The following is a 21783-nucleotide window of genomic DNA, read 5'->3' as shown; positions in this document are numbered from 1 at the left end:
GTAGTTTTAGATTGTAACATTTAATGGTTGTCAAGGAGTGAGTGAGTGGGTGAGTATGGTTTTACGCCGCTGTCAGCAATATTCCAGCAATATCACGGCCCGGAACACCAGAAATGGGCTTCACACGTTTTAGTTTTTAACATTTAATGGTTGTCAAGGAATGTCTGGAGGTAGCTGCATACTTAGATTTCTTCTTCTTCTTCTTCTTCTTCTTCTTCTTCTTCTTCTTTCTCTTCCTCTCTCATTCTCTCCATTCTTATCCAATGTTCTTAATTCACTCAATCCAATATCCCCACTGTTACGGTAAACTGCAATTATATGTATATATGTACAAATTACTTAGAATAGATTTTATCTTTTGAAACACGCAACTGACCAAATAACCGAGCATGTTGTCACAATCCTAAAACTACAGCCCGACACACCTCATACACCAAAGCCGTGATACGGTGGAGTCACACGAGTAGTAAATTAAACCAAAACGGCATCCCCCCCAAATCGGTGTTTGAAATGGGGTTTAACCTTGCGCCAAGGTTATTGCACATTTACACAGTATACTGACTCCGTGCTGACCAGGCCTTTTTTGAGCCCAATAATTCCGAGCGCCAGGCGAGTAACAACAAGTACCATCTTTCAACGTCAATTGGTATGACGCGGCTGGGTATCGAACCCCGGACGTTCTGCTATCTGGGCGGACGCTCTACCTCTACACAACAGTAAGTGAGTGGGTTAAATTTAACGTCGCATTGGCATTATTTCAGCCATAAAGTGACGGCGAGACCAAGTTGATACATACAGTTCGTTCATGAATACAACGTTATATTTAACAACAACAAAATTGGCACAGACAGTATAACATTTGAGACCGTGTTTTCGGTTTATGACGTCCTTTCGTGTTGCCGTTTAATAGAGATGTCCCAAAATGTCTCCTCGAGACAATGCAGTATGGGACTACATCACATGTTACCCGTAGGTTTAAGATACATGTTTTGATTGATTGTTTGGTGTTTAACGCCGCATTCAGCAATATTCCAGCTATTTGACGGGGGTCTGTATATAGTCGTGTCTCGACCAGACAATCCAGTTACTAACATCATGAGCATCGATCCACTCATTTGGGATACGATGACATGCATCAACAAAGTCAACGAGCCTGACCACCCGATCCGTTAGTCGCCCTTTACGACAAGCATAGTCGCCTTTTACGGCAAGCATGGGTTGCTGAAGACCTATTCTATCCCGGATCTTCAAGGCACCAACGTGCGCAATTGGGATACAATGACATGCATCAACCAAGTCAGCAAGCCTGATCACCCGATCCGTTAGTCGCCTCTTACGACAAGGATAGTTGCCCTTTACGGCAAGCTTGGGTTGCTGAAGACCTATTCTTTCCCGGATCTTCACGGCACCCACGTGCGCAATTGTGATACAATAACATGCATCAACCAAGTCAGCAAGCCTGACCACCCGATCCGTTAGTCGCCTCTTACGACAAGCAAAGTTTCCCTTTACGGCAAGCATGGGTTGCTGAAGACCGATTTACTCCGGAATTTCACGGGTCTTTAGTCTACATTTGCATATGTGTCCCCTTGCTGTCTAAAAAACGATATGGACGAAATGAATGGATACCCGTCATATCGTGTATAATTATTTTATTGTTCACTGAGGCATGGTTCAATATTCACAGAGGTATGGAATTATGAAGTACAAGGAGCCACACACACACACGTGCATGCACGTCGCAAGTGCAATAAACTTGAACGCGACGTTAAACCAAGTTTCACCTCACCTCTATATGACAGTATCCCCTTTATGTAAAATATAATGTGACACAATACGTTATTTTCAGCAACACTCATGACTTGCCACGGACCTTTCGTCCACATGTGACACCACCTCATCATGAACAAGACAAGCATATTCGGTTGGTTCATCTGCGGAAGCAATACAAAACTACCACATTAACAGCACAGGCAATTGCTGGCTTCAGGCGATTTAGACGAAGAACTGTAGGCAACATCTGAAGAGAGCACAACACCCAGTGATATGCCCAGTTTTGCTCTCCACATAACCGTCAGGTACGTCTAGTTTGTTCCAGCAAGGGCCTATCGCTGTCCAGGAGATCGTTTCAGCGAAGCTTGCGTCAATTTTGAGGTGGACGTGTAATATTTGTTTGTTGTTTGACGCCACACTTAGCAATAATCCAACTATAAATAATCGAGTCTGGACCATTGTTCCCAGTGATTGAGAACGTGGCCATCGATCTACTAAATTGGGATACATACATATAAGGCACAACTTCAAGAACATATATACTCTTAAAAAGAGAAACGCAATACGGATATTGTTGGCCATAAAAGCCAAATTAGCTGACCAAGAGGTGCGAAATGAAGCAGTTTAATGTGTTATAGTATCAGTGGCAAATTTCCCGGATCAAATTGATCGTTAGTCGGGAAACACGTACGATTCGGAAAAACGCACCCAGTGCATCAACAAAAGGGCCATGGAGCTACACGTACTGCACGTGCATCGGCATTATGAAAGGGATTAAAGTGCAGGGTTTGTGATTGCCTGGCTTCTGCGTCAATCGAACAGTGGCGGTTCAAACAACATCCCGAGATTAACAGAAGTGCAAAGAAACCACATCATAGGCTGCTTGCAGGCAGGGGAATTACGCGTTATTGATGGTAGCTGGCCTTCACCTTGGACTTTTCCTATGCACCGATTACAGAGATGACTACAATCACCAAGTGTTCTCTCCACAACATTTTGGCTCAATACCTTGTACGGTTCCTCGTACAAATGTGTTGTCCTACCTCACACACATCTGGCTTTGCGTTTCTTTTTTTGAAGAGTATATATTCAGATATTTTTAATTTGTAACCTCAAGAGTTCAAGTAAAACAAAAAATGTAACTTTCAATAGGTAGTCTGATGTACGACACATCTTCGAATTGGACTGTCTGTACTTCCCCAGTTGAAGTGTGATTCGAAGAGGTCTGCCAAAGAAAACAGCAGGGAGAAACCAAACTGTGGAATATGTACACCCATCAAATAGAAGTGTCTACTTAAATTACACACAAGACACAATCTCAATAAAAAAAAACATCATGATTAAAACCCGGTACCTTTTTAATGGAATTATTTACTGTTTTGGTACCGTTGAAAATGTTAATGTTTTCATGTGTGTGTACACATTCCAGAGTCTGATAGCTCTCTGCTGGTTTCTTTGATAGGCCTGTCTAATGAGTCGTTCAACATCAGTTCAGGAGACATTGAATATTGCATGCCTAAGCTCCACCGGAGAACTTGCCGATGAAGAGGTTGGCTTTGGAGACGTTGTCTCTGATGATGAACAGGAACGGATGATCACAGCGAATCTCGGGTGGTGGATGGAGACTGACGGAATCGAAATCTAGAGTACATAATAAAAACAAATGGTAGACTTTCTAACTGATGCTTTCGGCACGACATGTCACTGAAATGAAAAGCATGTCTTAAGACAGTTCATGAAATATATTCTGTCTCCAACAAAATCCATACACCATACACCATACACCATACACCATACACCATACACTGAACATTTGAGCAAAAGAAAGTATTTACCCATTATTTTTCCATTGTTCTAGATACGGGTATCATAGTTGTGTTTAGTGCCATTTGTGACGCCTTCACCAATTGAGTAGTGAACATACATATAGTTTCAAGCCGAACGTCCAAAAATGATGGTGTGGGAATATAGTTAAACCTGGACAAGAGTTAAATTGTGAATATTGCATTACAACAATGCCTCGTAAAGCACTGACGTACTGGGACCGTACAATCTGAATGAGGTGGAAACAGGGTAAAGCTATGCTGAAGCCTATTATACAGTTCACAAGATTAAGAAACATCAGGATAAGCTGGGATGATTTTCACCGAATTAAGGTCATTTTGAAACACTCTTCGATAGTAATGATGCCAAGAGTTCGTTCGACCGATGGTATCATCATAAACAAATGCAAAGGCAACTAAATTATATAATCAGCACATACTTATATTTTAAACAGAGTCGTAAAATGGACTCTGCTTTTAAATTTGTGTGACCATTTACACGTGGGTTTGTCGCTCTTATTTCATTAAATACTTACTAATAATAACTGCCGTGGCTCCTGCCGCCTCACTGCCTATTTCGTTGACGTCAACAACAGCTTTGTGAATGACATCAGAGATGTAAAGTTGGCCAGTGCTGACGATGCCGGTGAAGTCTGCTGTCCCTTCCATGAATGGCTTGGTCATCCCCATGTTTTGTAAAGATTCTTTTACCGACACTGATGTTTCCAGTTTGAATCTGGGAAGAAATACCTTTATGGTTGAGGCTACGACTGTGTCCAGCCTGCTGGTGAGAATATCTGTCGACAGACTGTTCTCCAATGTGGGTAGATTGTCGACGTCATCAGGAAGCAACACGAGCATACTGAAGCGGTCATCTTCGTATGGTAACTCTAATATTCTCGCAGCCTGACCAGGGACAGTACCTACCTTGAACATCCCTTCTACTTGCATCATCTGAACGGGCACCTGCTCAGTACGTGACTTTCTGAACATCTGCTGAGTTGTGAGGTGTGGTGTAAAGGGTGTCTTCCACGTTGCCTTGAAGTAGATTGCGTTGACAAGAATCAGAGCTGTCAAATCTGTGATGGTGTCAGGGGCCAGTAGGTCTGGGATGAGATTGTTCGTCTGTGCAGAGACCCATTCATTAATGGGACCTTCTGGGCCATCTGGGTGTTCCCAGTCAAACAAGGAGATATTAGCTTGGTAGAATACATCCAGTCTATCTGAGAAATCATCTACAATGTTCAATCCTGCTTTCACATATATACCATTCGCCGTCTTTAGCGTAGCATTGCCAGAGTGTCTGATGACTTTGTTCAGTTTCTTCGCTGCCCGAGCTGTACGTCGTCCTAGTCCCTGTAAAGAGAGTGTTCTCTTCATTTCATATGCAGTATCACCATTAGCCCCCATGTAGGTCATGGTCAACGCTTGATGGATGCTAAACGGAGAGTACACAACCTCTGTAACAGGTTGGCCTATTTCCCTGTGGAGGTTGACTGTGAAACTGTTCTGCGCACCAACCAACGCTGTGATGAATCGCTGTGCTCTTTGAGGCATGTCCGATAAATCTGTAGCACTTCCTACCCTACGACGTTGACCTCTCCTTCCAGGTCTCCCATCAGGTCGACGACCTCGTCCAGGCCTGCCCCTGCGCCCGGGACGTCTTCCCCTACCATTCTGAACGTTGTCATCTCCATCTCCGCCTTCGTCATCCTCACCTCCTCTGTGTCCCCTGTGGCGATGGTGACGGTTCCCTCTTAGCCCTCGTTTCTCTCTAATAATCTCCTTAGCCGCCTCGCTGTCGGGGTTGCCATTGGCCTCAAGTGTAGCATACACCACTGTAATATATATATTTGGTAAAATATTTCAGTCAAGTGAACAAACATTATCCCGACAATATCTACATTATATGTTAATAGTGTACAAAATCACAATCAAGTCGAATTAATTAATTTCTAATGAATACTTATCTACGACAATGTACATCGCTGCAAAGTTTCTTTCGCCTGAGAGAGGAGCGGTCGGGTAACCTAGTGGTTAAAACGTTCGCTCGTCACGCCGGAGGCCCGGGTTCGATTCCCGACATGGGTACAATGTGTGAAAACCATATATGGTGTCCCCCGGCGTGATATTGCTGGAATATTGCTAAAAGGGGCGTGAAATCATACTCACTCACTCACTCGCCTGAGAGAATATTGCTTGTTTTCAAGATAGATAATCCCTCATAGACGTTGTGCACAATTTCCATGGCTCCCAACAACCCGTGTATCTGTAGTCTAGTTATCGAACCATATCCTGATTAACCACAATATGATTGATTTGTCAGCGAGTCTGACCACCCGATCCCGTTAGTTGCCTCTAACGACAAGCATAGTCACTTTTTACGGCAAGCATGGGTTGCTGAAGACTTATTCTACCCAGGATCTTCACGGGCCCAATATGTTTGAAGAATCTCGTTTTCAAGTACACATTTGCCAGCAAGTGATATTTTACGTCCGTGTCCTAAGGTTCATGGAAAGAGTGTTTGAAAGATGCAATTGTTGCTTAAGATTTCATTTCAGTTTATAAGTAAAACAAAACACTTCCTCTAAAGGTTGCATGCGATTAAAAAAACCGATCCTCGGGATATACGTCGGGGCTGACGGCCCTCGGATGATGGTTCTAACTCTCATAAATAGTACTTGGGAACGTTTCATCCTACACCTATAACAACTCATCAATAGTACTTGGGAACGTTTTATCCTACACATATAACAACTCATCAATAGTACTGGGGAATGTTTCATCCTACACCTATAACAACTCATCAATAGTACTTGGGAACGTTTTATCCTACACATATAACAACTAATCAATAGTACTTGGAAATGTTTCATCCTACACATATAACAACTCATCAGTAGTACTTGGAAATGTTTCATCCTACACCTATAACAACTCATCAATATATAGTACTTGGAAATCTTTCATCCTACACCTATAACAACTCATCAATATATAGTACTTGGAAATGTTTCATCCTACACATAGAACAACTCATTAATATATAGTACTTGGAAATGTTTCATCCTACACATATAACAACTCATCAATATATAGTACTTGGGGATGTTTCATCCTACACATATAACAACTCATCAATAGTACTTGGAAATGTTTCATCCTACACATATAACAACTCATCAATATATAGTACTTGGAAACGTTCCATCCTACACATATAACAACTCATCAATAGTACTTGGAAATTTTCATCCTACACATATAAGAACTCATAAATAGTACTTGGAAATGTTCCATCCTCTACATATAAGAACTCATCAATAGTACTTGGAAATGTTTCATCCTACACATATAACAACTCATCAGTAGTACTTGGAAATGTTTCATCCTACACCTATAACAACTCATCAATATATAGTACTTGGAAATGTTTCATCCTACACCTATAACAACTCATCAATATATAGTACTTGGAAATGTTTCATCCTACACATAGAACAACTCATTAATATATAGTACTTGGAAATGTTTCATCCTACACATATAACAACTCATCAATATATAGTACTTGGCAATGTTTCATCCTACACATATAACAACTCATCAATAGTACTTGGAAATGTTTCATCCTACACATATAACAACTCATCAATATATAGTACTTGGAAACGTTCCATCCTACACATATAACAACTCATCAATAGTACTTGGAAATTTTCATCCTACACATATAAGAACTCATAAATAGTACTTGGAAATGTTCCATCCTCTACATATAAGAACTCATCAATAGTACTTGGAAATGTTTCATCCTACACATATAACAACTCATCAGTAGTACTTGGAAATGTTTCATCCTACACCTATAACAACTCATCAATATATAGTACTTGGAAATGTTTCATCCTACACCTATAACAACTCATCAATATATAGTACTTGGAAATGTTTCATCCTACACATAGAACAACTCATTAATATATAGTACTTGGAAATGTTTCATCCTACACATATAACAACTCATCAATAGTACTTGGCAATGTTTCATCCTACACATATAACAACTCATCAATAGTACTTGGAAATGTTTCATCCTACACATATAACAACTCATCAATATATAGTACTTGGAAATGTTTCATCCTGCACATATAACAACTCATCAATATATAGTACTTGGAATGTTTCATCCTACACATATAACAACTCATCAATATATAGTACTTGGAAATGTTCCATCCTACACATATAACAATTCATCAATATATAGTACATGGGAATGTTTCATCCTACACATATAACAACTCATCAATATATAGTACTTGGAAATGTTCCATCCAACATATAACAACTCATCAATAGTACTTGGAAATGTTTCATCCTACACATATAACAACTCATCAATAGCACTTGGAAATGTTCCATCCTGTACATATAACAACTCATCAATAGTACTTGGAAATGTTCCATCCTACACATATAACAACTCATCAATAGTACTTGGAAATGTTTCATCCTACACATATAACAACTCATCAATAGTACTTGGGAATGTTCCATCCTACACATATAACAACTCATCAGTAGTACTTGGAAATGTTCAATCCTACACATGTAACAACTCATCAATAGTACTTGGAAATGTTTCATCCTACACATATAAAAACTCATCAATAGTACTTGGAAATGTTCCATCCTCTACATATAACAACTCATCAATAGTACTTGGAAATGCTCCATCCTACACATATAACAACTCATCAATAGTACTTAGAAATGTTTCATCCTACACATATAACAACTCATCAATAGTATTCGGAAATGTTTCATCCTACACATATAACAACTCATCAATAGTACTTGGAAATGTTTCATCCTGTACATATAACAACTCATCAATAGTACTTGGAAATGTTTCATCCTACACATATAACAACTCATCAATAGTACTTGGAAATGTTACATCCTACACATATAACAACTCATCAATAGTACTTGGAAATGTTTCATCCTACACATATAACAACTCATCAATAGTACATGGAAATGTTTCATCCTGTACATATAACAACTCATCAATAGTACTTGGGAATGTTTCATCCTACACATATAAGAACTCATCAATAGTACTTGGGAATGTTTCATCCTACACATATAACATCTCATCAGTAGTACTTGGAAATGTTCCATTCTATACATATAACAACTCATCAATAGTACTTGGAAATGTTTCATCCTACACATATAACAACTCATCAATAGTACTTGGAAATGTTCCATCCTACACATATAACAACTCATCAATAGTACTTGGAAATGTTTTATCCTACACATATAACAACTCATCAAAAGTACTTGGAAATGTTTCATCCTGTACATATAACAACTCATCAATAGTACTTGGGAATGTTCCATCCTACACATATAACAACTCATCAAAAGTACTTGGAAATGTTACATCCTACACATATAACAACTCATCAATAGTACTTGGGAATGTTTCATCCTACACATATAACAACTCATCAATAGTACTTGGAAATGTTTCATCCTGTACATATAACAACTCATCAATATTACTTGGAAATGTTTCATCCTACACATATAACAACTCATCAATAGTACTTGGAAATGTTTCATCCTGTACATGTAACAACTCATCAATAGTACTTGGGAATGTTTCATCCTACACATATAACAACTCATCAAAAGTACTTGGAAATGTTACATCCTACACATATAACAACTCATCAATAGTACTTGGAAATGTTTCATCCTGTACATATAACAACTCATCAATAGTACTTGGAAATGTTTCATCCTGTACATATAACAACTCATCAATAGTACTTGGAAATGTTTCATCCTACACATATAACAACTCATCAATAGTACTTGGAAATGTTTCATCCTGTACATATAACAACTCATCAATAGTACTAGGGAATGTTTCATCCTACACATATAAGAACTCATCAATAGTACTTGGGAATGTTTCATCCTACATATATAACATCTCATCAGTAGTACTTGGAAATGTTCCATTCTATACATATAACAACTCATCAATAGTACTTGGAAATGTTTCATCCTACACAAATAACAACTCATCAATAGTACTTGGAAATGTTCCATCCTGTACATATAACAACTCATCAATAGTACTTGGAAATGTTCCATCCTACACATATAACAACTCATCAATAGTACTTGGAAATGTTTCATCCTACACATATAACAACTCATCAAAAGTACTTGGGAATGTTTCATCCTACACATATAACAACTCATCAGTAGTACTTGGAAATGTTCAATCCTACACATGTAACAACTCATCAATAGTACTTGGAAATGTTTCATCCTACACATATAAAATCTCATCAATAGTACTTGGAAATGTTTCATCCTGTACATATAACAACTCATCAATAGTACTTGGAAATGTTTCATCCTACACATATAACAACTCATCAATAGTACATGGAAATGTTTCATCCTGTACATATAACAACTCATCAATAGTACTTGGAAATGTTTCATCCTACACATATAACAACTCATCAATAGTACTTGGAAATGTTTCATCCTGGACATATAACAACTCATCAATAGTACTTGGAAATGTTTCATCCTACACATATAACAACTCATCAATAGTACTTGGAAATGTTTCATCCTACACATATAACAACTCATCAATAGTACTTGGGAATGTTTCATCCTACACATATAACAACTCATCAAAAGTACTTGGAAATGTTCCATTCTATACATATAACAACTCATCAATAGTACTTGGAAATGTTTCATCCTACACATATATCAACTCATCAATAGTACTTGGAAATGTTTTATCCTACACATATAACAACTCATCAAAAGTACTTGGAAATGTTTCATCCTGTACATATAACAACTCATCAATAGTACTTGGGAATGTTCCATCCTACACATATAACAACTCATCAAAAGTACTTGGAAATGTTACATCCTACACATATAACAACTCATCAATAGTACTTGGAAATGTTTCATCCTACACATATAACATAGTATACGCTTTCAATAAAGGTATCTTACCAGCTATCAGCAGGGCACAAGAGCATATGATGAACATGGAACCAGACGCCATTCTGTCGTGTATGTTGTTTCTTGCACGGAGGAGTGGCACTGTCACTTGAAGGGATGCTCCTATGTTCCCCTGCTCCACTGCAGTGTTTGGGCGAATGTAACTGGTACAATGAGTTTGTCACTTGCTTGTTTCGAACGGGGTTTGGTTTTTGCTTGTTGTTTGAGGCACACACAGCTATATTCGGATCACAGTATTCCAAATATATGACAGCGGCCTGTAAGTAAATGAAGCCCTTTCAGACCAGCGATTGATATTGTAATCAATGATGCTGATTTAAAACCAATGCTAGTGAGTGAGTGAGTATGGTTTTACTCCGCTTTTAGCAATATTCAAGCAATATCACGGCGGGGGACACCATAAATGGGCTTCACACATTGTACCCATGTCGGGATTCGAACCCGGGTCTTCGGCGTGACGAGCAAACGCTTTAACCACAAGGCTACCCGACCGCCCCCCCCCCCCCCCCCCCCCCCCCCCCCCCCCCCCCCCCCCCCCCCCCAATGCTTGTGATATAGTCGGATTCATCCAAAGGACTCTGCTTTCGAGAAAGGGGATTTTGTCGCATTTATTTTGACTGCTCTGATGAACAGGGACTGACATTTTAACCGACTTAAAACATCACAACGGTCACGACGCAGGAAATGTGCCTTGTTCGGGATGCTGAAGAAATGAGGCCTTGATCGTTATCTAACAAAAAGTATTTTGTCATATGTGAATTTTTTTCTAATTTAAACAAAGTCCACCATCTCCAGTGAATAATATTTGAAAAAAGGCCCAATGTCGAATGGTCGTTCCCTCAGAACAATAGAAACATCGAGTGCTCCAACAATGTCCTGGTCGTTATGTATTTGGCACAATAGTGCTAAAAATAATAATCTGTAATGTATCATTCATTGGTGCATATTTTACATTGCAATTAGAAACATGTAACAACTAATGTTATAAACTGTTCTATTGAACCAGGGATTGTCCATTTAACCATCTGCTGGTAAATAATACGGTTATATTGATCCTGAAAAGAAACCCAACTGATGCGGTAATATATCATGCCCAGTGATGATCAATAAAAGGACGAGGACGAGGACGAGGACACGTCGTAAATATTAAGGACAACAGTAACGCAAAACAGGTCGGGGAACCTTAAACATGGCGCGAAAACACACCACTTTGTTCAGCATCGCGAGATACGTTCCAAGATGTCAGTCAGGGAGTGAGAGAGTGTCATATGTCTTGTGATAGTTCTCGTGTGTAGAGGGAGATCGAATGTCATGTCTCACGAGGGCAATCTTGTCACTTGAACCATTCTCGTGATGTCATTTGATACATGTTACGATATGATCACAAAAAGAGGGCTTGAAGAGAACATCTGTGTGTGTGTTTACTTCATTCTTACTTAACGGGGAGTATCTTCAGTGACACTGTTAATGAATGTCAATAATCATGTATCAGTCTGTTATAACATTAATGTTATGCGGATGCACTATCTGCAACGTTTACTCTGTTTTCTGCACTGATGATTTGTACAAAGGCGAACATGTGTTTATGTAAATATTTTCTTATCTAATTCTGTCTTTCAATATCGCTCTTACGTGCCATCTCAGTAGTACGTTTAGTATGTATTATAACGATGTACTGGTGGAATATTACTGAGTGCAGCGTTAAAGAACAAACTCAAATCAACGAATGTATAACAGTGTCATGTTCACCTGACCCAGATAACCTCCTTCATTCCCGAAGAATGAAACAGTTGATACAATCTCACTAGCACCTGGTGCACGCCGACACAATAAATCAAGCATTCATTCCTCGAAAATACTGGCGAGTTTTGGAAAATAGCAATGACATCATTACGTTTGATATTTCCTATTAGATACAATGTGCCAAGCCCATTTCCAGGCATCCCCTGCGGTGATATTGCTAGAATATTGCTGAAATTGCTGAATTTTCACATATTGTACCCATGTGGGGAATCGAACCTAGGTTCTCGGCGTGACGAGAGAATGCGTTAACCACTAGACTACCCCACCGCCCCTGATGGCGTTTGGGTCAAGAGGGATAATACCCTCGGTAATCGAGGACGGTGAAAGAAAAGATCACACTGGAAACGAATGAATTTTATTTTCCAGCTATATCTCTGATACCAGATATAACCCCTCTGGGTCAGCATGTTGTCTAATCAGTCACTACCACCTGATCCTCATAATCACAGAGAGCAGGGGGCCCCACGATGAAATGAGTGAGTGAGTGAGTATGGTTTTACGCCGCTTTTAGCAATATTCCAGCAATATCACGGCAGGGGACACCAGAAATGGGCTTCACACATTGTACCCATGTCGGGAATCGAACCCGGGTCTTCGGCGTGACGAGCGAACGCTTTAACCACTAGGCTACCCGACCGCCCCATGATGAAATGAATGTAGGACATCAAACAGTCGTTCCACAGCATTGTTTGATAGGCAGTACTTAGAAGTTGGCGGTAGAAAAAGTAGACACAATATATGGATAACATCTTCTTTATTTTAGGTAAAGGCGACGTTTCGGTATAGATCATAATACCATTATCTCCCCTTTACGGTAAACAAAGAAGTTGTCATCCATCAATTGTGTCTATTTTGTGATGTTCCATAGAGGTGACCTTATACTGCCAATATTACTTCAGTGACTGTTGTTTAGAATATAACAGGGAAAAAAGTTTCAAAAGATGCCTTTATTGATATAAGAACCACAGTGCCAACATGAATCACAACAATTGCAACGGCCAAACACGACCACAAGTATACTTTCTGCTCAGTTTAGACAACTGATGTCACATAAGACGAACGATACTTTTGCCACATAAACAAGGCTATTTTAATCGCTATAATGTTAGGTTATAAAATATGTTTGCTGTTAAATATGAACCTTTACTTTATTAAGAACAATTATTGGCAGTATTCTCATGTATAAATATTAGTTGTCACAGACAGGAATGACACCAGGTTTAAGTGGCCAAGATGACACAGATAATATTCTTGGTGGCAATAGTCCCAAAACCGTGCAGTGTTATTGTAAAAACAAAAGTTATAGTCCATGTGAGCGTATTTTTCTTGTATGTGAGTATGAGTTTGTAATTTATGTTCCTGGCCCATTGAGAACTCTCTTCTTTCTAAACATTCCTCTTACTGCAACTCCTCATACTACTACTACTGATAATATGACCATTTATAATGTGGTCGATTTCATTCCCCACGTGAATGCTCCAGGTGCTATTGATTATTATGGGCAGTCAATCAGTGGGCGCTCGATTGTCATTCTCGGCTCTAAGGAGTGAAAACAACCCATGTTGCCTGTGAGTCCCTGGACGGTTAACAGTGACATTACCATCTTATTCCACGGACATTCACTGCTCGGAGACACTGATTGCTACGTGTACTTCATTGAGGGCAGGACCGAAGACCAAGAGTGAGTGAGTGAGTTAAAATTTAACGTCGCATCGGCATTATTTCAGCCACATAGCAACGAGACCAGGTTAATATATTCACAATTTAGTTTTTTTTATGTAAAATGTTATTTAAAAACAAATTGTGAAACATATTTGAGCATACTATGTTATGAACAATATTTGAGCATATCAATATTATATATACAGTTTTAAAACACGGGTCATAGGCCACCAGTAACCAAGCCAATGACCAAGAAACACAATCACAATCCAGTCACAATCCAGCTAATCTCCGCGAACAACCTTGCTATATAAACTGGACCTGGTGTGTTACTCGGCGCTGGTGTCATCGACCCCAATTGCGTGGATCGATGCTCATGCTGCCAATCACTGGATTTTCCGGTCCAGATTCGATTACTTACAGACCGCCGTCATGAAGCTGGACTATTGCTGAGTGCAGCGTTAAATTAACAAACAAACAAACTCGGCGCTGGACACGGTACCACGTGCAGCCACATGGTCTGATGCAGCTGAATGGCATCAACAGGCAATGTCATAGTTCTAACATTTAAAGTTCCCCGACCTCATCATACCAAAAGACGTTAAAAGAAGGTACTTGTTGTTACTATGTCTGGCGCTCGATATTAAGGGGCTAAAACAAGGACTGGTCGGCTCGGAGTCAGTATACTGTGTCTGAGTGGGGTATTCATGTTAAACTGCGGCATGGTATTTCAGTGAGCTAGCACTTTAAATCGGCATTAGTCCGGACTAGTACAGGCAGCCACACACACACACACACACACACACACACACACATACACGTGCATGCACGTCGCAATATAAGTGCAATAATCTTGGACGCGACGTTATACCCCATTTCACCTCACCTCACTCTAAAACTAGACCACCTTAAACAAGTAAGCTGCAATCCTTTAGGTATGTATGGCAATGCTGCCTTGTCACCTGCTTTTGAAAAAGTGTCAGTGCAAAAAAACATAATTTAGCAAAGTTTAGCACAAGACGCTTCCTATGGTCGTGACCTACTGCACACATCACATCACTACCTACACTGGCGGCTGTACCCTTGGTAAACGTGAACACTAGATTAAATGTCCTGCACAAGCAGTTGTAGATAAAGTGACATGACTATTTCAAATAGACAACTCAGATATACTCCAGAATAAATAATCTCCGATTAATAGCTTTAAGCTGTTTCACTGACATGCAGTTGTCAGAACCTCAATTACATATTGGACACAGCCTGTTCAGTGACCTAACAAGCGTCTGTTCCTCCATGAACTTGGAAATTACTCGATTCTGACTGGTCACTCAGAGGCTTTTAAATCACGATAAACCCCCTCTGGTTGAAACAACTGAATTGACCGCAGCATCACCGCGGAAGCTACTATTCATAGAATAGTATTTTTTTCAGTCATTGTCGGTAGATATATCTATATAATTATATTTACAATTACAGGTTAGAAAATTCACAGTTGCGGTTACTCCAATATTCAAAGGATGTGTGACAATACATTCAGACGATAGAAATCTACAAAGAGAATGTGGGGGCACGGGTGGCCCTGTCGTCTAGGACGCCGCAATTCGCTGTGCAGAGTTGCGTCCCTTCGGTACGCCAGAAACCTAGGATTGTGGGTTTGAATCCGGGTTCGCCCCGATTATGTTTCTAGGTTTGTCAGCACCATACCCGTGCCCGTGGGTTTCACCGGAGTGGTAAACGTCTAAGACCTGCATCTCTTGGGGCTTTCCTCCCACATTAAGCTGACATGCCGTGATATGACTGGAATACTGTTAAAAGCGGCGTTAAACACAACTCACTCACTCACTCACTACAAAGAGAATGTATTTACGTTTTGGAGACAACAGAGGGCTTGGAATTTGGCGCATTTCTACATACGACTGTGACGTCATTTCTTTTGCGTCTTAATGATCGTCATGACGTCATAATGGTGACGTGCGGTGAAGAACAAAAGTCTTGGAAAGCTGACTTAGTTTTCTTTGGGGATGCCCACCTCATGTTAGCTTACCAAGTTGCCGTGCTTATATGCTTTCAATGACTGTCATATGTTCGAGTGAAGTATTTCGGTGTAAACAAACTGCTTGAGCATATACAGCGCCACATTTTGCTTACAAGCTGTTGTCGTCGATTCCGTTATTCGACAACCCACTCAAAACACTGACCTCAACGCATGCCGCTTCAATCAGTTTATTTGCTAACACCAAAGAGTTCGCGTTTTATTTAGTCATGGCAGAATGGAGATAAACATACCGGTTCCATACCGCTAAACAAAGATCTGAGGACATCCCATTAGGGGTCACGTCAGAACGACCTTTCATCCGACCAATCAGAGCGTTGCTTACCAGATCATGAAAGTGACTGTCGGAATGTGATTTCTAATCAAGCAGCCTCGAAAACGTTAAAACGGGGTATTCCGAACGATAGTTACGGGCTTAACGACAGAATCTATACAATCTAGACCATATATTAGCCATTCTAGAACTTTCTTTTGTTCAGGTTTCAAATTTGTAAGCGAGAATTTGTCAAAATATGTTTCGAAGCGTAGTCGCCAATTTGAAATTAGTGCCGTAAAGCAAGAGAAAGCTGCCTTCTGGTTGGCTAATGTCGACTTCTTGTCAGTAATTCCATTGGTCGGTGAGATGCGGCCCAGAATTAGGACTATCATAGATGCCCATCTACAAATACCCGACACCATAATCTAAAGTGCTGCTGGCAGTTCACTCCCCAACGTAGTACAAGCCAAAGAAATTTGATGGCGGAAATCGGTAGACATAGGACATGTTGCTGACAGTGACAGACACGTGATCATCCTGCCTCAGTCTGACTGTAGCGGACAGATAACTCGTGACGAACCTCTCGCTGACTTCCGGTAAGGTCTTCTTGGCCATGAGAAAAACAGTGCTCCCCAAATTCGGCAGATGGGCGTTGTCTCTTCTGATGGTATGTAAGACGTTGTCAGGATGTTGACGTGGTTGGTGAGTCTTGAACGTGAAGAAGGAGTAGACGTGATAAAGGCCAGGTTTTGTAATGTTAAGGTTCTGTCCATCACTTTTGATGTCGATGCCTTTGTAAGCTGAGCCATAGCCGTAGTCCTGATTCCATTGTAAGGACGGCGCTGCAAATGAAATGAGTGACGGAAATTGAATATAACATGTGCTACTTATAAACATGACATGTGAAATTTGGATTGTACTCGATCTGAAGAATTAAAACGTTACACGAAATTAATATTGAACTCTTCCGAGATTTACTTGTGGTGAATACCTGTGAAGATACGGGTTAGAATTGGTCTTCATCAACCCTTGATTGTCGTAAGAGGTAACAAACGGGACTTGTACTGAGTCTAATTATAAATTGGACTGTATTTTACACTCCCGATAGGTGGGCAATTTCAAGCCCCCTATCAGTTTTGCATCTAATTTACAGGCAACGAGTATAATCTGAACTGTTTGGTTGGTTGGTTTGTTGTTTAACGCCGCACTTACCAATATTCCAGCTATATGACGGCGGTCTGTAAGTAATCGAGTCTGGACCAGACAATCCAGTGATTGACATCATGAACACCAATCCACGCAATTAGAATACGATGACATGCATCAACCAAGTCAGCGAGCCTGACCACCCGATCCTGTTAGTCGCCTCTTACGACAAGCATAGTCGCCTCTTACGGCAACATGGGTTTTTGAAGACCAAGTCTATCCCGGATCTTCACGGGCCTAGTCTGAACTGAACACAGGGTAGTTTATCATCTAATTCACGGATATTCAGACATGTAAACCGTACGTACAATCAGACTTCAGGGCATCGCTGTCCAGGTAAAGATGGGCTCCAGTGCCTTCGTCAGTTACTGGTGCTTCGCTTGTGCCTGGTTGTTTGTGCTTGTACAGCCTGTTCGTGAACTAAACAGATAAATATTCTCAATAATTGGTTGCAGTTTGCCGATCCCGGAAATGTGTTCCATGTTTCTGCACACGTTTCAAATCTAGTTCAAGTCCAAGTTAATTATTTTAAACATATTTACATATGTATATCAATACACACTCATTGTTTTTACATGCATATTAAAAATAAAAGTCATAAGTGACGTCTGTGTGTTTATACGTGTAACTATGACGCAAGAAGACGTTTACCTGTTTTACAAACGCAAGGGGCGGTGGGGTAGGCTAGTGGTTAAAGCGTTCGCTCGTCACGCCGAAGACCCGGGTTCGATTCCTGACATGGGTACAATGTAGGAAGCACACTTCTGGTGTCCCCCGCTTGATATTGCTGGAATAATGCTAAAAGCAGGGTAAAACCATATTCACTGACTCACTACAAACGCAAATTTGTATCATAGTTTCTGAATCATAAATATCAATTATAAGACAAGGAACAAAAATTGTATTCTGCCAGTTTATAGAGAGAGCGATGGCAATAATAGCTTTATACTATAATTATATGTAGTTTCACTGACAAATAAACAATTGCTTCCACCACATGTGCATATTTCTCAGATCTTGGAAACCCATTATCACTGGATTGTGAAATCGATGTGATAACTGGATACGTAAACTTGTCATCACGATCTGGTAATTTGAAAAGGATGCCACACTAGTGAGTGAGTAAGTTGGGTTTAACGCCGCTTTAAACAGTATTCCAGTTATATCACGACGTGTCAGCTTAATTTGGGAGGAAAGCCCGAAGTGATGCAGGTCTCAGACGTTTACTACTTCAGTGAAACTCACGAGCACGGGTATGGTGCTGACAAACCTAGAAACATAATCGGGGCGAACCAGGATTCGAAACCACAATCACAGGTTTCTGGCGTGGCCAAGGGACGCAACTCTGCACAGCGACATGCGGCGCTTTAGACGACTAGGCCACCCGTGCCCCCGATCTTTTATGAAACTTTGCAATACCTTACAATATTGACACAATATTAATGTCAGACCTCAACACATGTAAAAAAAAAATTGACAGGCCATTGTAGCCAAATTCGATAAACAAAACGCGATTGCTGGTCTTGCTTCAAATTTATTTTGCAAAAACAAATAAATAGAAATAGAAATATATATGACTATACCAATTACATTCTTGCAATATGTCTGTTTCAAATACAAACTCCGAATCGTTCAGTCTTTCTTGATTGTGTTTACTCACCACTGACGCGAGTCTCCATAATCCTTCAGCATTTTGTAAACAACACAAATAGGATGATCCCGTCACGAGACGCACGTAAAGCCCGTGCAAGTCAGACTTGTAAGTGCCTGGCTGAACACCAAGTGATCCGCAGTCCGTGCAAACCGTGCCCTCATCGTGCAACACCGACACAAGAGCCTCAGCTTGCGGACCGTCACCAGTGTCGCGCCGAACAGCTCTCCAGAAGTACACTACGCCTATGATATTGATCGCCAGAGACACAAAGAGCACAGCTACACCGATGTACAGCTTCGCCCTGCGTGAGTCTCCGTCGCAGCGTCCTGCAGTAGCGTCCCTTTGGTGTGAACGGTGTTCCACAACACAGTAACTTGTCCCCGAGTTTTCCAACGTACCAGATGCATCATCACACAGCTTGTATTTTGCCTTGCGAGGTTCAGTGTGCACGGTAAGGACCGCCATTTTAATCGTGCGACGCTATCGACGCTTTCGTGGAAATGTAGGTTGTGCTCTGATTGTTGTAAACAAAGATGGCGTAGTGGATCTATTTATAAACCGTGTTTTTTCCAGTCGCGTATTCCTGGGGAATGAGCATTTCTTGGAAATGTGTGCCCCACATATGGACATACAATTGATTGTACTTAAGCAGGTAACACGATGACACGATCCCCGTATTGGTTCCTTGTTTGGTCAATAGACATTATCATGGAGATAAGCAATTGTTTTACAAGGTTCACAACTGAACATGTTTTCACCGTAAAGGGATGGAAAATCAATACACATTTTATTGTGGAATATGTTTTAATATGAAATATGATCAAAGGAAAGAAAGCATACACTGCACCCTGGAACTATGGAGACACACTTGTGCAATAATACGAACAGAATAACATATGTATGGCTGTTCGTTCCAGGACTCACTGCTGGTTGGTTTGAAATACCAGATTCGCCTTTGATAACACGTGATTATTTTTCTTTTATTGACCTGTCACGTAATAAATATTGACTCTCGTCTACCAGAAAACAAGATGGCGTCTGGTCGTAAAGTTTCACGGTTCGCCGGTTACTATAATGAAATTAGGGCAGATAAAACTCTTCATAATGTCCGGCCGGCCACCTCATGGTGCGGGGCCTCGGTTCTTCTTTTCCCATATTGGCCTCGTTAAGAGTAATATATTTATTCAAATCATATATATTCGGACCCCCTCCTTGTCTAGTGGACGGAGCATCTACCCAGAGAACACACAAACACAAACACCCTCTCACACGCACACCCGTACATACACACACACTCACGTGCATGTTTCACACATTGTACCTACAAAGGGAATCGAACTCGGGCTTTCAGCGTTTAACAACACGGCTCCCCATCGGCCTGATAGACGACAGAGGAAAATAGGGAGATGGAACAACTTTCCAGCTATCTATTGCATGGCCTAAGAGGATACGCAATTGGACCTGGAGGTCAGGTTCGGTGATTTGACTGCTGTGTTTTATACCGATGTTGAGACGTTGCTCATGATCTGAACCACTTGTTTCCCTTCGCCCCGATTATGTTTCTAGGTTTGTCAGCACCATACCCGTGCTCGTTGGTTTCACCGAAGTGGTAAACGTCTGAAACCTACATCACTTCGGGCTTTCCTCCCACATTAAGTTGACATATATAACTGGAATACTGTTAAAAGCGGCGTTAAACCCAACTCACTCACTCACTGTAACTATGTACAGTGGTGACGTCAACAGACTGAAATGTCCACAATATGATTACAATACATTGTGCCACAACATTGCCTCATAATATAATATGTCTTCGCAATGTCTTTTCTGATCTTAGCAGGGTTTTATTCCGTAGTATAGATGACTTTTTTTAAAGCGTAGATTATCATGAAGCAACCAGATGGTAAATGTCTAATACCTGCTTGTCCCAAGGCTATCCTGCCATGCTCGATGTACCCTATAATACACTCTTCAAAAAAAGAAACGCACAGGTAGTATGTTTTTGAACTTGACTACAAAAAAAAAATCCGCTATATAAATTGGATATATGTCATTGGACATTGTTGGTGGCCTGATATTCGACAACCAGTGGGTCAGAACGCAGCCATTCTCGATTTGCAATGTCTTAAAGTGCATTGATTTTACACTTGTTAAAAATTGGCATGGAGGAAAACAGTAAAGCAAAACGTGCAAGTTATGGCATTCGTAACTCGTGGTAGTTGCAAGCATAAGCCAAAAAAATGTCATTCAATTGTCAACGTCCACCACAGCACCATTTGCCCCTTTGCGACCGATACACACAGTTCAATTCCACTGCAGACCGTCCGAGAACCGTCTGACAAAGAGTTACCACCCCTGCACAGGATCGCTGGATTCGACTGTTCCACCTTCGTCATCGCAATGCCACAGCTACGGAGATTACAGGACGCATCCTTGGTTTGGGGAGTATTTGGGACCAGAC

General features: G+C 40.6%; 2 protein-coding genes across 2 annotated transcripts; both read right to left on the bottom strand.

Annotated features, from left to right (window-relative positions):
• Positions 1–2850: 2850 nt before the first annotated feature.
• On the bottom strand, positions 2851–10834 carry LOC124124669 (serpin B6-like). Its single transcript, XM_048402255.1, has 3 exons — positions 10680–10834; positions 4133–5434; positions 2851–3414 (listed from the first exon to the last, which is right to left on the bottom strand). Exons 1-3 carry the CDS (start codon positions 10729–10731, stop codon positions 3290–3292), a joined length of 1479 nt encoding a protein of 492 aa, XP_048258212.1. The 5' UTR covers positions 10732–10834; the 3' UTR covers positions 2851–3289.
• Positions 10835–16888: 6054 nt separating this feature from the next.
• LOC124124666 lies at positions 16889–19845 on the bottom strand. The gene is made up of 3 exons (XM_046487890.2): positions 19329–19845; positions 17977–18088; positions 16889–17304 (listed from the first exon to the last, which is right to left on the bottom strand). Exons 1-3 carry the CDS (start codon positions 19785–19787, stop codon positions 16907–16909), a joined length of 969 nt encoding a protein of 322 aa, XP_046343846.2. The 5' UTR covers positions 19788–19845; the 3' UTR covers positions 16889–16906.
• Positions 19846–21783: the final 1938 nt, after the last annotated feature.

Source organism: Haliotis rufescens, unplaced genomic scaffold, assembly GCF_023055435.1.
Source record: "Haliotis rufescens isolate VD_foot unplaced genomic scaffold, xgHalRufe1.0.p SCAF_25, whole genome shotgun sequence".
Taxonomy (NCBI): Eukaryota; Metazoa; Mollusca; class Gastropoda; order Lepetellida; family Haliotidae; genus Haliotis; species Haliotis rufescens.
This window is presented reverse-complemented; position numbering and strand designations above follow the sequence as displayed.